At 46.7% G+C, this 17,711-nt stretch overlaps 1 protein-coding gene across 22 annotated transcripts in view; it reads left to right on the forward strand.

Moving 5' to 3' along the window:
- Nucleotides 1-17,711, forward strand: part of RERE (arginine-glutamic acid dipeptide repeats) — a 1,170,479-nt gene that overhangs the window by 894,100 nt on the left and 258,668 nt on the right. For all 22 annotated transcript variants that reach the window (XM_078642320.1, XM_078642327.1, XM_078642330.1 and 19 more), the window contains 2 exons: nucleotides 2,285-2,447; nucleotides 3,233-3,325. In XM_078642320.1, the coding sequence (XP_078498446.1) occupies nucleotides 2,285-2,447; nucleotides 3,233-3,325 (256 nt within the window). The remainder of the gene's footprint in view (nucleotides 1-2,284; nucleotides 2,448-3,232; nucleotides 3,326-17,711) is intronic.

Raw genomic sequence — 17,711 nt, forward strand, 5'->3', positions numbered from 1 at the left:
GCCATGCGTTCAAAGACAAAGGTCAAATGCCAGACTGTCTTCTGACAAATAGCTTTTTATTCTTTGTAAATCAAGCTTGGTGTTTACATTTCTCTCTCTGACTGCAGAGTGAGATGATTTATGTGGCTATGTTGCTGGCTAGTGGCAAAGTGAAAAGAAAGGCTGTAGGATGTCATTTGTTTCCAGCATAACAAAATGTAAATGAGCTTGACGATTACTGCAGAATGTATCGGCAGTTAAGGAAGCACTAGTAATTCACAATTGTTGAGTGTGGTGGAAACAAAAATTGCAATACATTCAAAGCGAATGAATACACTTGGTGGTGTTGATTTCTACACATTACTATGTATGCAGTATAGATTTATCAGTAAAACAGCGTTTCTGTGCAAATTTAGTGGAGAATTAATGGAAAATGTTTTGTCTGTAAATGACAGCACACTACCACACCATGCTTTAGTAATAGATTTGCCACAGTGTACTCCAAAATGTTCCACCAGCTACATGCTGCATCCTGACCGCTCTCCTGCTGAGGACGTTTGCTACACCTGTTTTTTGTGTGACACACAGATTTATCACTATCCCTCTACTTTTGTTACGTAAAATTACTGACTGCACCCCCGTTCGGAAATTGTTCCAGCTCTGCAGGTGCATGGCAATTGCAAAATGTCATTCATGTATAAGCCCTTGTTGGTACATTTCTTTTCAACTTCCCTATTTTCTACACGTCTCCAAGAAAGCAGCGTACTGTGATTTAAATAACGTGCTCAAATATCTGGCACGCACGTCTTGGATTTTTCTTCATTACTGAGTGTTAAAACACAAGTACTGAAAAAAGACTAGTCTTCATCAATGAAGCATATGTACTGATTACTGTATTTATAATTCACATCTCAACAAAACATAGCCGATTTTAATTGGATCCGCTGGAAGCAGTCCGGGGAACACATTCAGAGGACATCAAAAAAAAAAATCAAAAACGACAGTGTTATCATCAGAAGCAATAAAGGAAGTTTGCGCATGGACATTACAAGCAATAGTTAGAAGAACCACCTAATATGTACCTTTTATTAGCAACACTAATAGGGCAAGACTCTTCGATGCAGCTTTTTTTTTTTTTTAATATCACTTGCTACCTTAACTGTGCCTGTTTGTAAGCATTGCTAATAAAGAATATAGGAATAAGGAGATTGTGAGGCCTAAGATCCTATTTCATTCATTCCAATTTAATAACCAAGTTACTTTCTTTGCAGGCATGACTCGCTAGAGGTAATGATAGCATTAAACGGTGGCTTACCAAAAGGGCAGCATTTCTTATACAGCATAGCACAGTATTGTCATATCTGCGTGTCTTCTAGAGACTAGGAGCATAATTTAGAGGACATTATGGAATTAAACCCCCATAATAACGCCATAATTCGCTGTCCTCCCCATGCATATCCTTTACTCCTCCTACACCCACCTTACATCCACCTGTCCCCTGACCTCCACCCTGCTGGCATCAATAAAGCAGTCAGCTGCACCACAGACTGTACTTTTTGGTCCTTGGGGAAATGTTTGTGCGTACCCATGGCTCACAGTATCACTAAAACTCACTGGCAAAGCCAATAGGTCCAAAAGACTAGGTTTATTGGCTTTGCAAATCTTGTTTTTTTTCCTGCATCCTCAAACTTCAAGAGGTACTGCTGTTATCCAATATGCTAAATATTGTCCACTATCGGTGCTTCCATCTTCCTCACACACACACCATCTTCTCAAGATCTTATTGTCTATGGGTTATAACGCAGCCCCTGCAGACCACTAGTTTGTGGTCCTAGGATTTAGTTTTCAACTTCAATGCAATCTGGGACTTGTAGTGTTGGATCAGTTTAATCCTATGGACAACTATACCCAAAAATACGATGATTTATGAATGAAAAGCCACGGACTGGAGAAGTGGCAATTGTCTTTGATTTAAATGATTTAAATGGCAGAATTTCTTCAATGCATTCACCTGCGACCCTCCTGCAAGCTTATATAGCTCTCTTTTACTGCGACAGACCCAAACACCATGCCACCTGTAATAGTGTTTTCACAATATGAAAATCATGTAACTGGTAAGTGCAGGTTTGCCTACACCTTGCCATGTTAACCATTCGATTTGCCAACTTCTGTTTCTGCCGAGGTTCCATTTCTCTAATGCGGCTATCTCTAGTTGTTGCCCATTTAACAAAATAACCTCTTGCTTCGCCCCTGTTGACGCTTCGTCATCTATGGTTGAATCATGTATTGCCTGTTGTACTTTCAGGGAGAATTAATTACTTTCTATTACTACTGGAAAAAGACACCAGAAGCTGCCAGTTCCAGGGCCCACCGCAGACACCGCCGACAGGCTGTTTTCAGGAGAATCAAAACACGTACTGCGTCCACCCCCGTTGCCACACCTTCAAGACCACCTTCCAGTGAATTCTGTGAGTACAACTTCTAAACCCGCTGTGGACTGCCCAATATCTTTGACTAGACTGTATGATGGACTGCAAGGTGTCCTTGGCATAGACTGGAAACCAGAGAAGTTCCATGAATGACAGACTAGATAGCTGCAAGGTGTCCTTGACATAGGCTACAAATCAGAGGAGCGCTATGAGTGACAGATTCTTGCATGCTTTCACCAGCATTTCAAGACTTGTCTGGTCTTGAGCACTGGAAGCAATTACCATTTTCTGGAGCCTCTGGCTAAACATGTACTTATTGATTGAATGCATGCAACTTATTTTTATGTGGTCATCTATTATCATGCTACTATGTCTGTTGTAAATAGTTAAAAAATATAAATACATTCTGAACGATGCCCCCATTTTATTGTTTTGCTAGTTTTGAATTGTAGCAGATAAATATGGGTATCACAGATGGACACTGCCTTGTCAGTATATATATTTCATGATGGTGCCTGTTTATAGCTGAGCTCTAACTCTTATCTGTGATTTTCATATCCCCGAAATGAAAATGGAGCACATGTGTGCAGCCAGATTGTGAGAATAAATAGGGTCATCAGTGACACCGCCCTCTGCTATTGGATAATTGCATATAAACCAGAGACTAAGTTGAATATGCTTCACTGTGTTTCACTCTGCTATGAATATTAGTCTGGACTGCTTAGCGAGGATCAGGCTTGTCCTTGAATATTAATATTAACTGACTGACTTTTTCTTTTCTGTGAGTTTCATTTCATGATCTTCTCTCCTCTTTCTGTATCCAGTGGACCTCAGCTCTGCCAGTGAAGATGATTTTGATAGTGAGGACAGTGAACAAGAGCTGAAGGGATATGCCTGTCGCCATTGTTTCTCCACAAGTATGTACTCAATGTGTCTGTTTTACTTGTCTGAGTTGTTTGCGGTTCTCTGTGTTGCCCAAAACCTTTTTACTCCTATTTGGTGCAAATAATTTTTGTGCCTGGAATATGGCAATAGCTAGCTCCCACATAATAATATATTAGTAACTGCATCTGTATTTTCACAGCTTTCAACTCAAAGCACTACTTACAACATGTATGATGCAGGCTGTCTATATAGTGTACTAAAACGAAGTACACTGTGCAGAGTCCAGTGGGTCTCCAGTTGGTTTACAGAGGCAAAAGCAGATAGAACTAATGCTCTCTTTTGTGCTAGTGTGAGCTAGTGGTTAGGCTTATCACAGGGTAGTGCTAAACATTAGTTGTACTCACAGAAGCAACAAATGAGCCACGTAGTCAAAGAATAAATCTGAGACCAAATTTGAAAAATAAAACTTGCTCCAGTATTGGAACTTTCATCTTTCATAGGTTCATGTGGTTCAATCATTCCCCATCGTTGAGATGGGAGTCCCCAGGACAACTAATAGTAAAACAATGTTAAAGATAGTGGATGAAGGCACTAGCCCTTTCAATTTTGCAATCTGTCTTAGTCTATTTAAAAAAGAGACCAAACTTATACCGCCACCAATCAGGCTGCCTTGCCCTCTAGAACACTCCAGAGAGTTCCATTCCCTCGGATTTTCTACTGCACCCCGTGCTAGGGAGTCTCCTCCGACCTCTGCTCAGTTATTTTCCTATTTGGATATTTTCCCAAGATATTTCTCATACTATGCTGTGTTACCCACAGAGTTTCATCATTCATATCTGATGTCGTCTTTATTTTAACATCGTCAGACAAAGAGAAGAAATGTCTCTTCAGGTCCTGCTATATCTGTGGTAAGAAACAAATACTCTCTGAAGATCAGCACCAAGATTGTATCTACTGCCTCTACCCGGATCATTATGCTGAAGACTGTAAGGTATGTCTTACCTTTTCATCTGAAACTTTAAAAGACATAGAAGGAAGGCTGGTAATCTGTCTTCAGAAACTCAAAACAAGTAAACAGCCAGTGTCAAACTCAGTGAGCACTACTCTTCGTCCTCTAAGAAACCTCATAATAAAGAGAGATCCCCCCCCATTCTCGATCCTCCTCCGAGGAGCCAAAGAAAGCCACACAATAGACCACTCATGGGTCTTATAAAGACTGCAGTCCTTTAAACCTTTCTCACAGATGTAAATATTCGTCAAAAAAGAACCTTTGGTCTCCTCATAGTAGGCTAAAAGGTCATCTTCTGAGCCACCTACATCACCTCCTCAGGTCAGTCCCACTTTTAAGAAACCTTCCTCAGCTCCACCAGCGGATTCATCGTTGACTAGCAGTTTACCATAGATGAGATCATAGTAGTCTATGACTAAAACGTATACAACAGCATCATCGATGACTATAACAGCCACAACTACTACGCTGTCTGCAACCACCTCTTTCTTGACTATTACATGCTCGTTGACGGCGTCATTGACTAAACCTTCAATGCTGAAGATTTCATGAGCTCAACGACTTCCCCGCCGACGTTGAGATCTTCGCCGATGAGGGTGATACCGCCGGTGACTACAGATAACAGTTTACAGACACCATAGACAACCTTATCAATGACAGCAAAAACAGAGAAGATTAATCTTGTTAACTCCAGCACTTACCTCTCCAAGCAAGGTGACCTTCCTAATACTAATACATCTTTTGGAGGAATAAGAATCTGATGATGATGGACCCTTTGGGGGCACGCGCAGCACCTCGGAGTTGCATGTTAAATACCAAGAGGAAGTAGAGGACTGTGAAAAGGAATATAAACAAATAATTCATCCCATGTACAGTATCAGCACCCATAACAAGAAGAGATGGTTTGTCTACCTCACAATCTGCTTTCAGATGATGATGGCAGATTATAGGAAGATGTTTCCACCTACTACAGCTGAAGCCACACAGGCATCCACGTCTGCCAGATTACCCACTGTTCAACCACCCACTCCAGCACAAAGACCTACGCCATTGCCTATTCCAACAAGCCATATAATACAGACAGCCCTGCTCTATGATCCAGATACCTCTGATAAGGAGCAAGAGGAAGGGGATGTAGGAGAGTAGGGTCTGCAATCCTATGATCACCCAGATTTTTGCTTTTTTGCTGCACTGGTTTACGACTTTCCCTGGCTGTGGGCCTGCTAATCAGACCCACAGCCTCGCTGTTCTCTCTATCCAAATTGTACTCAGGTACTGAATTGGCACTGGGCCCTCTCCAAGTCCCTGTACCCAGGGCTGAGGTGTACCCAGAAGTCTCCCAGGGGCTGAAGCATGTATTATGCCACCCCTGGGCTGACTAACTAAACTGACACAACTGGCTGCACGACAGCTGGGGCAAGGTGGTGTACTCACCCTTTGCTTTAGATATAGTATACCTATATCTAACCCTAAAATGGACACACAGATCTCCTATCAGTCACTCCTATGGCAGGCCTTAACAATCCTGAAGGCAGAGTGCTTGGAATCGTGTGAGATGGTGCTCTGGCATGAGCTGAGCCTGTCTGCGGCTTTCGGGATCCATCCCTTAGCCGTTTCCATGATATCGCATACCATATACTCTTAAGTGCATTATAATCCTCGCGGTTATATGCCAACTCTGGTATCGCTTTATCAAAACATGTCGAGTAAGGTGTCATACGAATTGGAATACTAACCCCTCGCCAATTCTGGCGACGGGGTTAGCATTCCACCCTTCTAGAGGGACACGACATGTATGTAACCCCTAACCCCGGTTAAAGTCAAACAGAGCCTCAGCTCCACAAAATGGATGCTGCCACCGAGACACAAGTCTGCCCTCCTGCTGCTGGGAGTCCTCCCAGAGCAGGAGATAAGGACAAAGGGTTTCCTGCCAGGGGCGGTGCCAGCACCGTCCCAGACAGGGTTTTGTGTATTGTAGGTAGGCAGGGCTTCAGAGGAAGGTGACTGCACGTGGCACCCCGGTGCTCACTGTGCATAGGCTGGCTGGAACCAGTTCCAGGGTCACTCCAGACCCTGTGCTGGGGAAAAGCCCGCCAAGGAAGTGGGTGTAACCACCCCCCTCCTAGTCCCACCCCTAGGGCAGGACTTAGTCGCGTGCCAGCCCCTTTTTACAGGATAAAGGTAGGAACTGGCCCCCTTCCAAATCAGATCATCTTTGAATCCTGAAACTACTTTCCACGAAAGGAACTCAAGACTTCTTCCTAAGATTTCTCCCTTGTGACTAAGGAGTAGTCACCCTGCATCCGCAGGCACCATCTTAAGAACACTGCGGTCTGCTGCAAGTCTCTCCTCCGGATCAAGACTGCCCAGCTCGACGAGAACCGGCTTCCCTGGCACCTCTGACCTCTACCTACATCACCAGTCACGCTGAGATTCGTGGGTGTGACGAGACCTCGAGGGACCGGCCATCTTCAAGACTGCACGACTTCTGCACAGCAAGCCCGCCGAGTAATTTCCTGGTGAGTGCTTTGGGGTCCGAGAAGCCCCGACCCTGAGCAGCTCCAGCACCGAAGTGCAGCCTCCCAGCATCTCCACGATCTGCGTGGGGCCCTTCTGCTTTTTGCTGCTCACAGCGTTGTTTGGCTACTAGCCCGCTGGCTTGTGGCCTTCTGAACGACGCCCAACGACATCACTGCTGCTAGTCTGGTTGCTCCAGACTGGCCCTTGCTTCCCTCCATCGGAGAAGTACCCTGGACCCTCCTGGTCCGGCTAAGACGCCATTTTAGGTCCACCGCGTGGGCCTTGCATTTGCCAAGACTTGTTGCCCAATCCTGGGTCCAGCGACGTCGACAGCAAGAACCTTCGTGGGACAGCTCGCACCTCCATCCTGGTCGCCGACAACGCCTCCTGGTCCGAGAGACTGCAGAGCCCAGCAGCGCCCACTCACCTGACTGCGGTGACTTCGCCCGGTGCCATCCTGGTGCCCACTTAATCACTGGCTAGTGATTCAAGAACTTGGTCCCCTCTGCTTTCAGGTTTTCTTCTTCCTTGATCCAGGCTTGGATCCATCGAACTTTTCTTCACTGGTCGCCTGCCAGCAACTTCCTTCTTCCAGGCTCCTGGTCCGGCAACGAGATTCCCGACGTCTTTTCAGACCTATGCAGCTGCAGCCCCTGGGCTAGGTAACTTCGGCACTTCGGTGTCCCAGCATAGCCTCACTATCCTAGGGTCAGGATCCACTGTCGTTTTCTTCCTACCAGGTCGGGTTCGCCCGTGAACACTAACTTTGTGAATTCTAGCTTCCATAAACTTTGTCCCGCATCCCGCGTGAGAGTGCACACTCTGCACCCGAGTCCCCTGGGCCTCCTAGTAGTAATCTAACGATTCCCTAGTTAAGTCCTAGCGATTCCAAAGCCTATTAGTACTGTACTTACCTGCTAGTAATTTCGCATTCCACTTTTTAAGTATATGGTTTTTCGTGCCCCTCGGGCATTTGTGTATAACGTGCTAACTTAAGTATTTTCGTAAGAGTTTTGTTGTGTGCTTAGCTCCCTGTCTCATAAAGAGCCAGGGTAGTCTTGTTATAAATAAATACACTGTTTATTTTCATAACAACTTGTGTGGTGTCCTTTCACTGGGTGTTCAAGGGGTAATGTGATGGTAAAACAGCTGGCTTAACACGCCCTCTAGAGTCTTAGCCTTAGACTGCTCGTATCCATGCTACTAGGATAGCTGGTCTATAAGGTTGACTTACAACCAATCATCAATAAGGGTTGTTTGGACTGATATATAGTGATCACTAGAATAGTGAGCACTGCACATCAGGCCAACTTCTCACATTGGTGAGCAGCGGTTGGGATTTGAGCTTGCTGTTGTTTTACCACACATGCCCTAAGAATATCTTGTGAAAGATCACATAAGTACTAAAGGTACATATAACTTAGCTTAGAATACTCTGAGTTCTACTGAACCAGCTGTTGTAGCTCCTAGGGCTTAGCACACCCTAAACTACAACTCTAGCAAGGGATCAGTAGGCAAACATATAGTGTAGGTAAGTGCACCACTTACACCTCACTAGAAAAGCATGTCGACTCAGGGGGACTCTACTGAGACTCCCCTGGTCAGTGTTGACCCTCCACAGGTCACTTCAAGATATGCAGCTCTCAGTTTTCAGGAGATGAGACAAATCTGTGTCTCCAGGAAACTGAAGCAGGGGTCTAACCCCACCATTCCCTTTCTGATAGGTCTCTTAGAGACATATGATGCCAGAAAGCTTTCTCAGTTACATGAGAACATGCCAGCCTTAGAGGGAACCTCTGGGGATCCAGATCTCCCCAACATTGCTACTGCAGTTGAGGAGGAGGATCAAGAGGAACTCTCTGGGGATGAGGTAGACAAAGGTCTTGAGGTAGTCAGAAGGCTAACTAGGGCCAACTTAGACCTACTTGGGGAAGGATCTGGGGGACCCCCAGTACTGACCCTAATGAGGCCTAACCTTGGAGTTAGGAGAGATAGATCTCCTTCTAGGGACTCCCTTAGATCTCTGCACTCTAATGCCTCTTCTCAGGGGAGAAGGAACTCTCCCCAGAGGAGATTGACTTCCCCTCAGAGAAGAGAGCATGAAGCAAGGATGAGACAAGCTAAACTGAGGATTGAAAGGGAAGAACTTGCCCTGGCCAAAGAGAAGCTTGCCTTTGCTAGAGAGCAGCAGATGTGTGGGTTAGCTCCCACTGGTGGCAGCAATCTCCCAAGAGATAGAGAGAAGGGTTTAGATACTAAACACCTGACTAAAATAGTGCCCCCCTTTAAGCAAGGGGATGACATCCAGAAATGGATGGCTGCTCTGGAGAGGGCCTGCACTGTGCAGTGCATTCCCCAGAGTCAGTGGGCAGCTATACTGTGGCTCTCCTTTGATGGTAAAGGTAGAGATAAGCTCCTCACTACAAGAGTGGAGGATGCTAACAATTACCAGGTCCTGAAAAATGCACTGGTTGATGGGTTTGGTTTAACCACTGAGCAGTACAGGTTGCTGTTCAGAGACACCCAGAAAACTCAGTCTCAGGACTGGTCTGACTTTGTTGATTGTGCCACTAAGGCTTTGGAAGGCTGGCTACTGGGTAGTAAGGTTACTGATTTCAAAGGATTGTATAATCTAATTATGAGAGAGCAAGTCTTAAATAATTGTCAGAACCAGTTATTACACCAGCACCTGGTAGACTCTGATCTGACCTCTCCACAAGAATTGGGTAAGAGGGCAGACAATTGGGTCAGAACCAGGATTAGGCCCAAGAACCAAGGTGGTGACCAGAAAAAGGAATCAACCAAGCCTCAAGAGAAGGGTGGGAATAAATCTACAGATCAAACCACATCAGGGCCCCAAAAATCCTCTGAGGGGGGTGGGTCCCAGAATCCTTCCAACAACCAGAAGAAACCTTATTGTTATCCCTGTAAACAGGTGGGTCATTTAAAAACTGACAGCAGTTGCCCCAAGAATAACAATAAGGAAAACATACCCCCAAGTAACATTCCCAAACCTCCTGTTACTACTAGTAGTAATCCCCCAGGTGGTGGGAGTGCCCCCAAGAATTTGGGTGCATTTACTTTGGGAGTTCCTGGGGACTCTGGCCTAACCAGGTCCCCAAACTTAGATTCTCTTGTCTGTGAGACTGGCATGGGGTTTGCCAACTTCACAACTTGTCCCAACACTTTGGGCAAGTACAGACAGGAGCCCCTCATCAATGGTATAAAAGTTGAGGCCTATAGAGATACAGGGGCTAGCATCACTATGGTGACTGAGAGTCTAGTCCCCTCAAGGCAACTTTTACCTGGTGCCACATACCAGGTGACCAATATTGATGGAGTACAGAGAGATCATCCCATGGCAGTGGTCAATCTCAGCTGGGGAGGTGTCACTGGCCACAAGAGAGTGGCAGTGTCACCAAACTTGCCTGTGGATTGCCTACTGGGGAATGATTTAGAGCTCTCAGCCTGGGCTGAAGTAGAGCAAGAAACCCATTCTAGAATGGTAAACATCCATGGCAAGGTTAGTGGGGCAGTGGTAGCCACAGCCCCAGTCCAAGATATCCTCCCTGAACAGGTCAGGAGGGTTGTGCCAGTCACAACCCAATCTCAGACAACTTCCTTCCCAGAACAGGTTGTCAAGGCTGTAATGGTAACAGCCCACACCCAAACTGAGCCCCCTCCTGAAAAGGTTGGGAGAGTTGTGATGGCCACAGCTCAAACTCAGACAGATGACAGTGTTGTGAAGCCTGAAACTATGGATCACTCCACTCAGACAGAGAGTATTGAGGAGGACGAGAAATCTCCCTCCCACCAGACTTTAGGAAAGGATCAGCCTCCTCAGGGAACTGATCTGACCCCTTGTGAAGAAACTGCCACAGAGGTAGTCAGGCCTAGCCTGGCAGAACCCCTGATGTCAGTGGACCCTTCCAAGGTGGGACCCAGTCTGGAGCAGGTAACCTGCCCCTCTCTACCCTGCCTCAGTCAGCCCAGGGCTGTAGAGGTCAGGGAGGCCAGTGTTGGACCCCAAAGGGCCCCCTGTCCAAAAGAATTCCCCAATCAGCAGATTAATGGCACTGAAGCTAGTAGACCTAGCCAAGTGAAAATAAGACACACTCCTGAGGGATCCCCCTTAAAATTAGTTAGGGACCTCCCACAGATGGACACTGTTGGGCACAGCCAAACTTGGGACCTGAGGGCCCCAGACCTGACCTGTCCCTCCAGTAAGCCAAACAGAGGGACCCAACCTCCAGCTGTAGGTAGCCAGAGGTTGACCCTGAGAGCCCAAAACAACTCAGTCTTGGAAAGAAAGGCCTCTATGGTAGATGATGATTGGAGGAAGCTGAGCCCAAAGTTAGTGGAGCCTCACTTCAGTACTCCATTTCAGCACCAGCCTTTTTCTTTGACAAAACACACCACAGGTAGAGAGTCCCTATGGTGGAGACCCTCAGACACCCTTAGGGTGAGGGATTGCTTAGTGGACCATGACATAGGGGGTAACCATGCCAGTGCTGGTACTTCCTTAAATGGCCACTTAGGCAATATAGGCTTACCTGGACAAGGATAGCCTTATCTCCTTTCGTTTGGGGGGGGGGTTATGTAGGAAGGTTGATCCCTGACTATGGTTGCCCCCAACTTTTTGCCTGGTGTTTTGCTGGTTTTCTGACTTAGTTGACCTGAGGCCCTGCTGTTCAGGACCTCAGGCCCACTGCTCTCTCTGTAAAATGGATTCCATGTACCTTAGGTACATATCTAAATTGGATACTGAGCCACCTTATCAGTCCCTGTACAGTGTACCTTAGGTACCCAGGGCATAGGTGTACCCAGGGCCTACCAGGGGCTGCAGCATGTATTATGCCACCCCTGGCTGGCCATCCAAATCTGACACAACTGGCTGCTTGACAGCTGGGGCAAGGTGGTGTAATCACCCTTTGCTTTAGATATAGTATACCTATATCTAACCCTAAAATGGACACACAGATCTCCTATCAGTCACTCCTATGGCAGGCCTTAACAATCCTGAAGGCAGAGTGCTTGGAATCGTGTGAGATGGTGCTCTGGCATGAGCTGAGCCTGTCTGCGGCTTTCGGGATCCATCCCTTAGCCGTTTCCATGATATCGCATACCATATACTCTTAAGTGCATTATAATCCTCGCGGTTATGTGCCAACTCTGGTATCGCTTTATCAAAACATGTCGAGTAAGGTGTCATACGAATTGGAATACTAACCCCTCGCCAATTCTGGCGACGGGGTTAGCATTCCACCCTTCTAGAGGGACACGACATGTATGTAACCCCTAACCCCGGTTAAAGTCAAACAGAGCCTCAGCTCCACAAAATGGATGCTGCCACCGAGACACAAGTCTGCCCTCCTGCTGCTGGGAGTCCTCCCAGAGCAGGAGATAAGGACAAAGGGTTTCCTGCCAGGGGCGGTGCCAGCACCGTCCCAGACAGGGTTTTGTGTATTGTAGGTAGGCAGGGCTTTAGAGGAAGGTGACTGCACGTGGCACCCCGGTGCTCACTGTGCATAGGCTGGCTGGAACCAGTTCCAGGGTCACTCCAGACCCTGTGCTGGGGAAAAGCCCGCCAAGGAAGTGGGTGTAACCACCCCCCTCCTAGTCCCACCCCTAGGGCAGGACTTAGTCGCGTGCCAGCCCCTTTTTACAGGATAAAGGTAGGAACTGGCCCCCTTCCAAATCAGATCATCTTTGAATCCTGAAACTACTTTCTGCGAAAGGAACTCAAGACTTCTTCCTAAGATTTCTCCCTTGTGACTAAGGAGTAGTCACCCTGCATCCGCAGGCACCATCTAAGAACACTGCGGTCTGCTGCAAGTCCTTCCTCCGGAATCCGACTGCCCAGCTCGACGAGAACCGGCTTCCCTGGCACCTCTGACCTCTACCCACCTCTACAGCCCAGCTGAGAACCGTGGGTGCGACGAGACCTCAAGGGACCGGCCATCTGCAAGACTGCACGACTTCTTTCCAGCAAGCCCGCCGAGTGAATTCCTGGTGAGTGCTTTGGGGTCCGAGAAGCCCCGACCCTGAGCAGCTCCAGCACCGAAGTGCAGCCCCCCAGCATCTCCACGATCTGCGTGGGGCCCTTCTGCTTTTGGCTGCTCACCGCGTTGTTTGGCTACTAGCCCGCTGGCTTGTGGCCTTCCTGACGACGCCCGACGACATTTCTGCTGCTGGTCTGGTTGCTCCAGACTGGCCCTTGCTTCCCTCCATCGGGGAAGTACCCTGGACCCTCCTGGTCCACCCAAGACGCCATTTTAGGTCCACCGCGTGGGCCTTGCATTTGCCAAGACTTGTTGCCCACTCCTGGGTCCAGCGACGTCGACAGCAAGAACCTTCGTGGGACAGCTCGCACCTCCATCCTGGTCGCCGACAACGCCTCCTGGTCCGAGAGACTGCAGAGCCCAGCAGCGCCCACTCACCTGACTGCGGTGACTTCGCCCGGTGCCATCCTGGTGCCCACTTAATCACTGGCTAGTGATTCAAGAACTTGGTCCCCTCTGCTTTCAGGTTTTCTTCTTCCTTGATCCAGGCTTGGATCCATCGAACTTTTCTTCACTGGTCGCCTGCCAGCAACTTCTTCCTTCCAGGCTCCTGGTCCGGCAACGAGATCCCCGACGTCTTTTCAGACCTATGCAGCTGCAGCCCCTGGGCTAGGTAACTTCGGCACTTCGGTGTCCCAGCATAGCCTCACTATCCTAGGGTCAGGATCCACTGTCGTTTTCTTCCTACCAGGTCGGGTTCGCCCGTGAACACTAACTTTGTGAATTCTAGCTTCCATAAACTTTGTCCCGCATCCCGCGTGAGAGTGCACACTCTGCACCCGAGTCCCCTGGGCCTCCTAGTAGTAATCTAACGATTCCCTAGTTAAGTCCTAGCGATTCCAAAGCCTATTAGTACTGTACTTACCTGCTAGTAATTTCGCATTCCACTTTTTAAGTATATGGTTTTTCGTGCCCCTCGGGCATTTGTGTATAACGTGCTAACTTAAGTATTTTCGTAAGAGTTTTGTTGTGTGCTTAGCTCCCTGTCTCATAAAGAGCCAGGGTAGTCTTGTTATAAATAAATACACTGTTTATTTTCATAACAACTTGTGTGGTGTCCTTTCACTGGGTGTTCAAGGGGTAATGTGATGGTAAAACAGCTGGCTTAACACGCCCTCTAGAGTCTTAGCCTTAGACTGCTCGTATCCATGCTACTAGGATAGCTGGTCTATAAGGTTGACTTACAACCAATCATCAATAAGGGTTGTTTGGACTGATATATAGTGATCACTAGAATAGTGAGCACTGCACATCAGGCCAACTTCTCACAGAAAGTTTGAGCTATTGGTATTGTAAATGACCTTTTTTTTATTTACGTGTTGGTTTTGAAAATAGCTAAATTAATAGCTTTGTCATTTACAATGCCAATAGTTTTAACTTTCGCAAATGAGACACCTATAGCATTTGTAACGCAATATGTGTTGTATTTACAGGACTTAGATGTATTGATATTACAAATAACAATGGCTTGTAATTTTTTTAATAATTAATACGTAAAAAAAGGTTATTGTAAATTATAATGGCAATAGCTTAAACTTTTGTAAATAACTTTTGTGTAGATTATGTTCATTGTATTTTATTATGATGAAAATACAAGAACAGATCCACACACAGTCTGGTCATGCGCACATATCACACACTTGATATGACACGGTAATGTGAAAGTCTAAGGTAACATAAAAGGATTATCTATAAGTCTCCGACCCTGGACGCATCCTTTGGATGCTCATTCCAGGGCGAGACCTAAAAAAGGCGTGAGTAAGTGTTTAAATTAGGTACCAACAATCCACATACGCTCTCATAATTTATGATGGTTGCCTGGCAATGGAATTCTACTAATTGCACAAAATAATATGGGCCAGTCATATGGGTAAAAATGTACGTGTAATAATGGAACTCCACAATATCAACTCCTGCGGATTGACTGCCCTTCAGAAACGTGAAGGAGTTAGCCGAACAGGTTGGTAGTATATTTAGGAATCCATGGCTTCCATAGACTTCCAATGGCATTCTTGGGGAATTTATTGATCCCACAAATACGTGGAAATCTAGGTAAAACCTACGTGCGAGTCAAGCACTTTTTTATTTATGCATATTTTATCATACATGCCCAATGCATTCGAGCCTTATGATATTCAAGCCCTGCTCTATTTTGACTTGTGAAGCTTAGCAGGGCGGAGACTCATAAGTTCCACCACACTGCTGTCCCCTTTCATCAGGAATCCTTACTTCACTTCGCATAACTACGGCCAGCCACACACAGTAGCCAGCAAGCAGAGCGAGAAGAGAGGAATATGTTGCTTTTCTGATGGAGGCAGTAAACACAAACAGTAGCTCCTTATGTTAAATTGGCTCTTAACCAAGGTGCAATCACGGGCTAGCTGAAAACCCCAAACTGAGAGAGCCAAACATATGTCTCAAGGAATTGTTAAGATTGTGCCTACACTCTGCTCCAACAAATAGTGTAATGTCCACGTGGCCTATGGGAACAGCAAAAGAGAGTTTTACATTTCCTGGCATTATTAGCATAACTTAAAAGCAATATTTTTTTATTTTTTTTTGCCCTATTACATATGAAACGACAGAAGTATTAGTGGTAAGTAAATGGCGACATCCTAATTAAAAAAAAGCAAACAACAGTGCTTTACTTGGAAAGCACCCAGCAAGAGTGATGCACACTTAGTTTGAAATGAAAAAAATGTTGGTGTGATCAAGTAATTTTAATTATATCAGGGCTTGGGGTTGCCGAGGAAAGTCCTCTGACCCTATAGTCATATGAACCTGTAATTGTTCTGTGCTGTTTATTTTAACTAATTGAATGAATTTAATTCAATATTCTGCCGCCACGAAAAGAGAAGGGGTACTAATTTCAGTTTGAATTGGGCATGAGTAAGAAGGACACTTTTTAATGCACATTTTGCTCTTTATCTGAATCACTGGCTCACTGTCTCTTCATCCTGGCGTTCACTATAACAAAAATCATACATTACAGAAGGAAACAATCAGCGTTCCCAGAGAGCGAACAATAAGAGCCAAGCAGGCAACATCACACAGCTTCAAGGAACCGGAGCAGCGAACAGAAACAAAAGCAGCATTAATGCTTTGAAACTGACAAACAGTGACCGGAAATGAGGTCAGGAAAAATACGTTCATGCAATTAAGACTATAGGCGAGACGATAACAATAAACAGGAAGTCTGTAGAGGAACTGTTAAATAGCAACCTAGAAACAAAAAAACAACACTATTTGAAGTCTTTTTTTTTTTTGTTTTAAACATAGATGCAGCTCTTTTACACAATGATGGGGTAGCGTAAATTGTTGCATTACCTTTGCAGACAGTTACATGTGGAGACTGCGTTATAACACCCAGTTCAGCAGTAGAATTCTCCTGCGACCAGGAAGTCAGGCAGGCCGGGGGCGGTACTGCGGGACACCTCTGTGACGTCTTTCCCGGGCCGCGCTCTGATTGGCTGCTGGCCCGGGACCTGACGTGCAACCAGGAAGAGGAGCCGGCAGCAGGAAGTGGCGTGAGCATTGCGGCCCCGGGGCTCCCGTGACCAGGAAGGAGCCCTGGATACTGTTTCCCTTAAAGTCCCGGTCCCGAGATGGGGGACCGGGTGAAGACCCGCGGGGCGAAGCGGGCGCACTGAGGAGGCGGGGCTCCCATGTGGAGAGAGAGTCCCGCGTGATGTGGGGAGAGCCTGCAGCTGCGGAGGAAGGGAAGGAGCCTGGAGACCCGGGGAGCGCCTGCCAGACACCGGTGAGTGGAGCCGGGAGGAGAGGGGCTGGTGTGTGTGGAGGGGTCTCTGTGTATGCGTGTAGGTGCGGCGGCGACGGGGGTGTGTGTGCCTGTGTATGGATGTGTATGTGCGCATGCGTGAGTGGCGGTGTGGCTGTGTATGTGCGCATGCGTGAGTGGCGGTGCGCGTGCAGGCAGTGAAATGCAAGCAAAGCTCGTACACCTTCTCGTCCTTCCTTCCCTCGAGACAGATAACTATACGTCTCCGACCCTGGACGCATCCTTTGGATGCTCATTCCAGGGCGAGACCTAAAAAGTGCTCCACATCAATCACCTGGAGCTGCTAGCAATATTCCTAGCACTCAAGTCCTTCCAAGTACATATACGGAACAAAGCGGTCCTGATCTGGACGGACAACATGACAGCCATGTATTACATTCATAAACAAGGAGGCACACATTCTCTGCAACTGTCCCAGCTTGCACAGAACATATGTAGATGGGCCATTCCACAAAAAATATATCTGTTAGCAGAACACCTTCCAGGGGTTCACAATCAGATTGCAGATCTGTTAAGTCGACAAACACAACAGATTCACGAATGGGAACTACATCCGCAAGTTCTTCTACCATTCTTTCATAAGTGGGGTCACCCAGACTTGGATCTGTTTGCCACAGACGAAAACGCAAAATGCCAAACCTTTGCCGCCAGGTTTCCACACCCGCTGTCCAAGGGCAATGCGATATGGATGAACTGGTCAGGCAGATTTGCGTACGCTTTTCCACCACTCCCACTAATACCACTAGTAGTGCGCAAGCTAAGACAACAGTCTCTAAAAATGATCTTGGTAGCTCCCACATGGGCACGCCAATCGTGGTTCACAACGCTGCTAGAACTCCCTCTAGTTCCACACCAAAAACTGTGTCTGACAATATCCATGCGGACGCAGAACCATGGAGACATCAGACATCCAGATCCAAGTCAACTGAATCTGGAGATCTGGCTCCTGAAGTCTTCGAGTTTGGTTACCTTAACCTACCACCAGACTGTATGAATATCATTAAGGAAGCCAGAAGACCTACTACTAG

Source organism: Lissotriton helveticus, chromosome 5_1, assembly GCF_964261635.1.
Source record: "Lissotriton helveticus chromosome 5_1, aLisHel1.1, whole genome shotgun sequence".
NCBI lineage: Eukaryota > Metazoa > Chordata > Amphibia > Caudata > Salamandridae > Lissotriton > Lissotriton helveticus.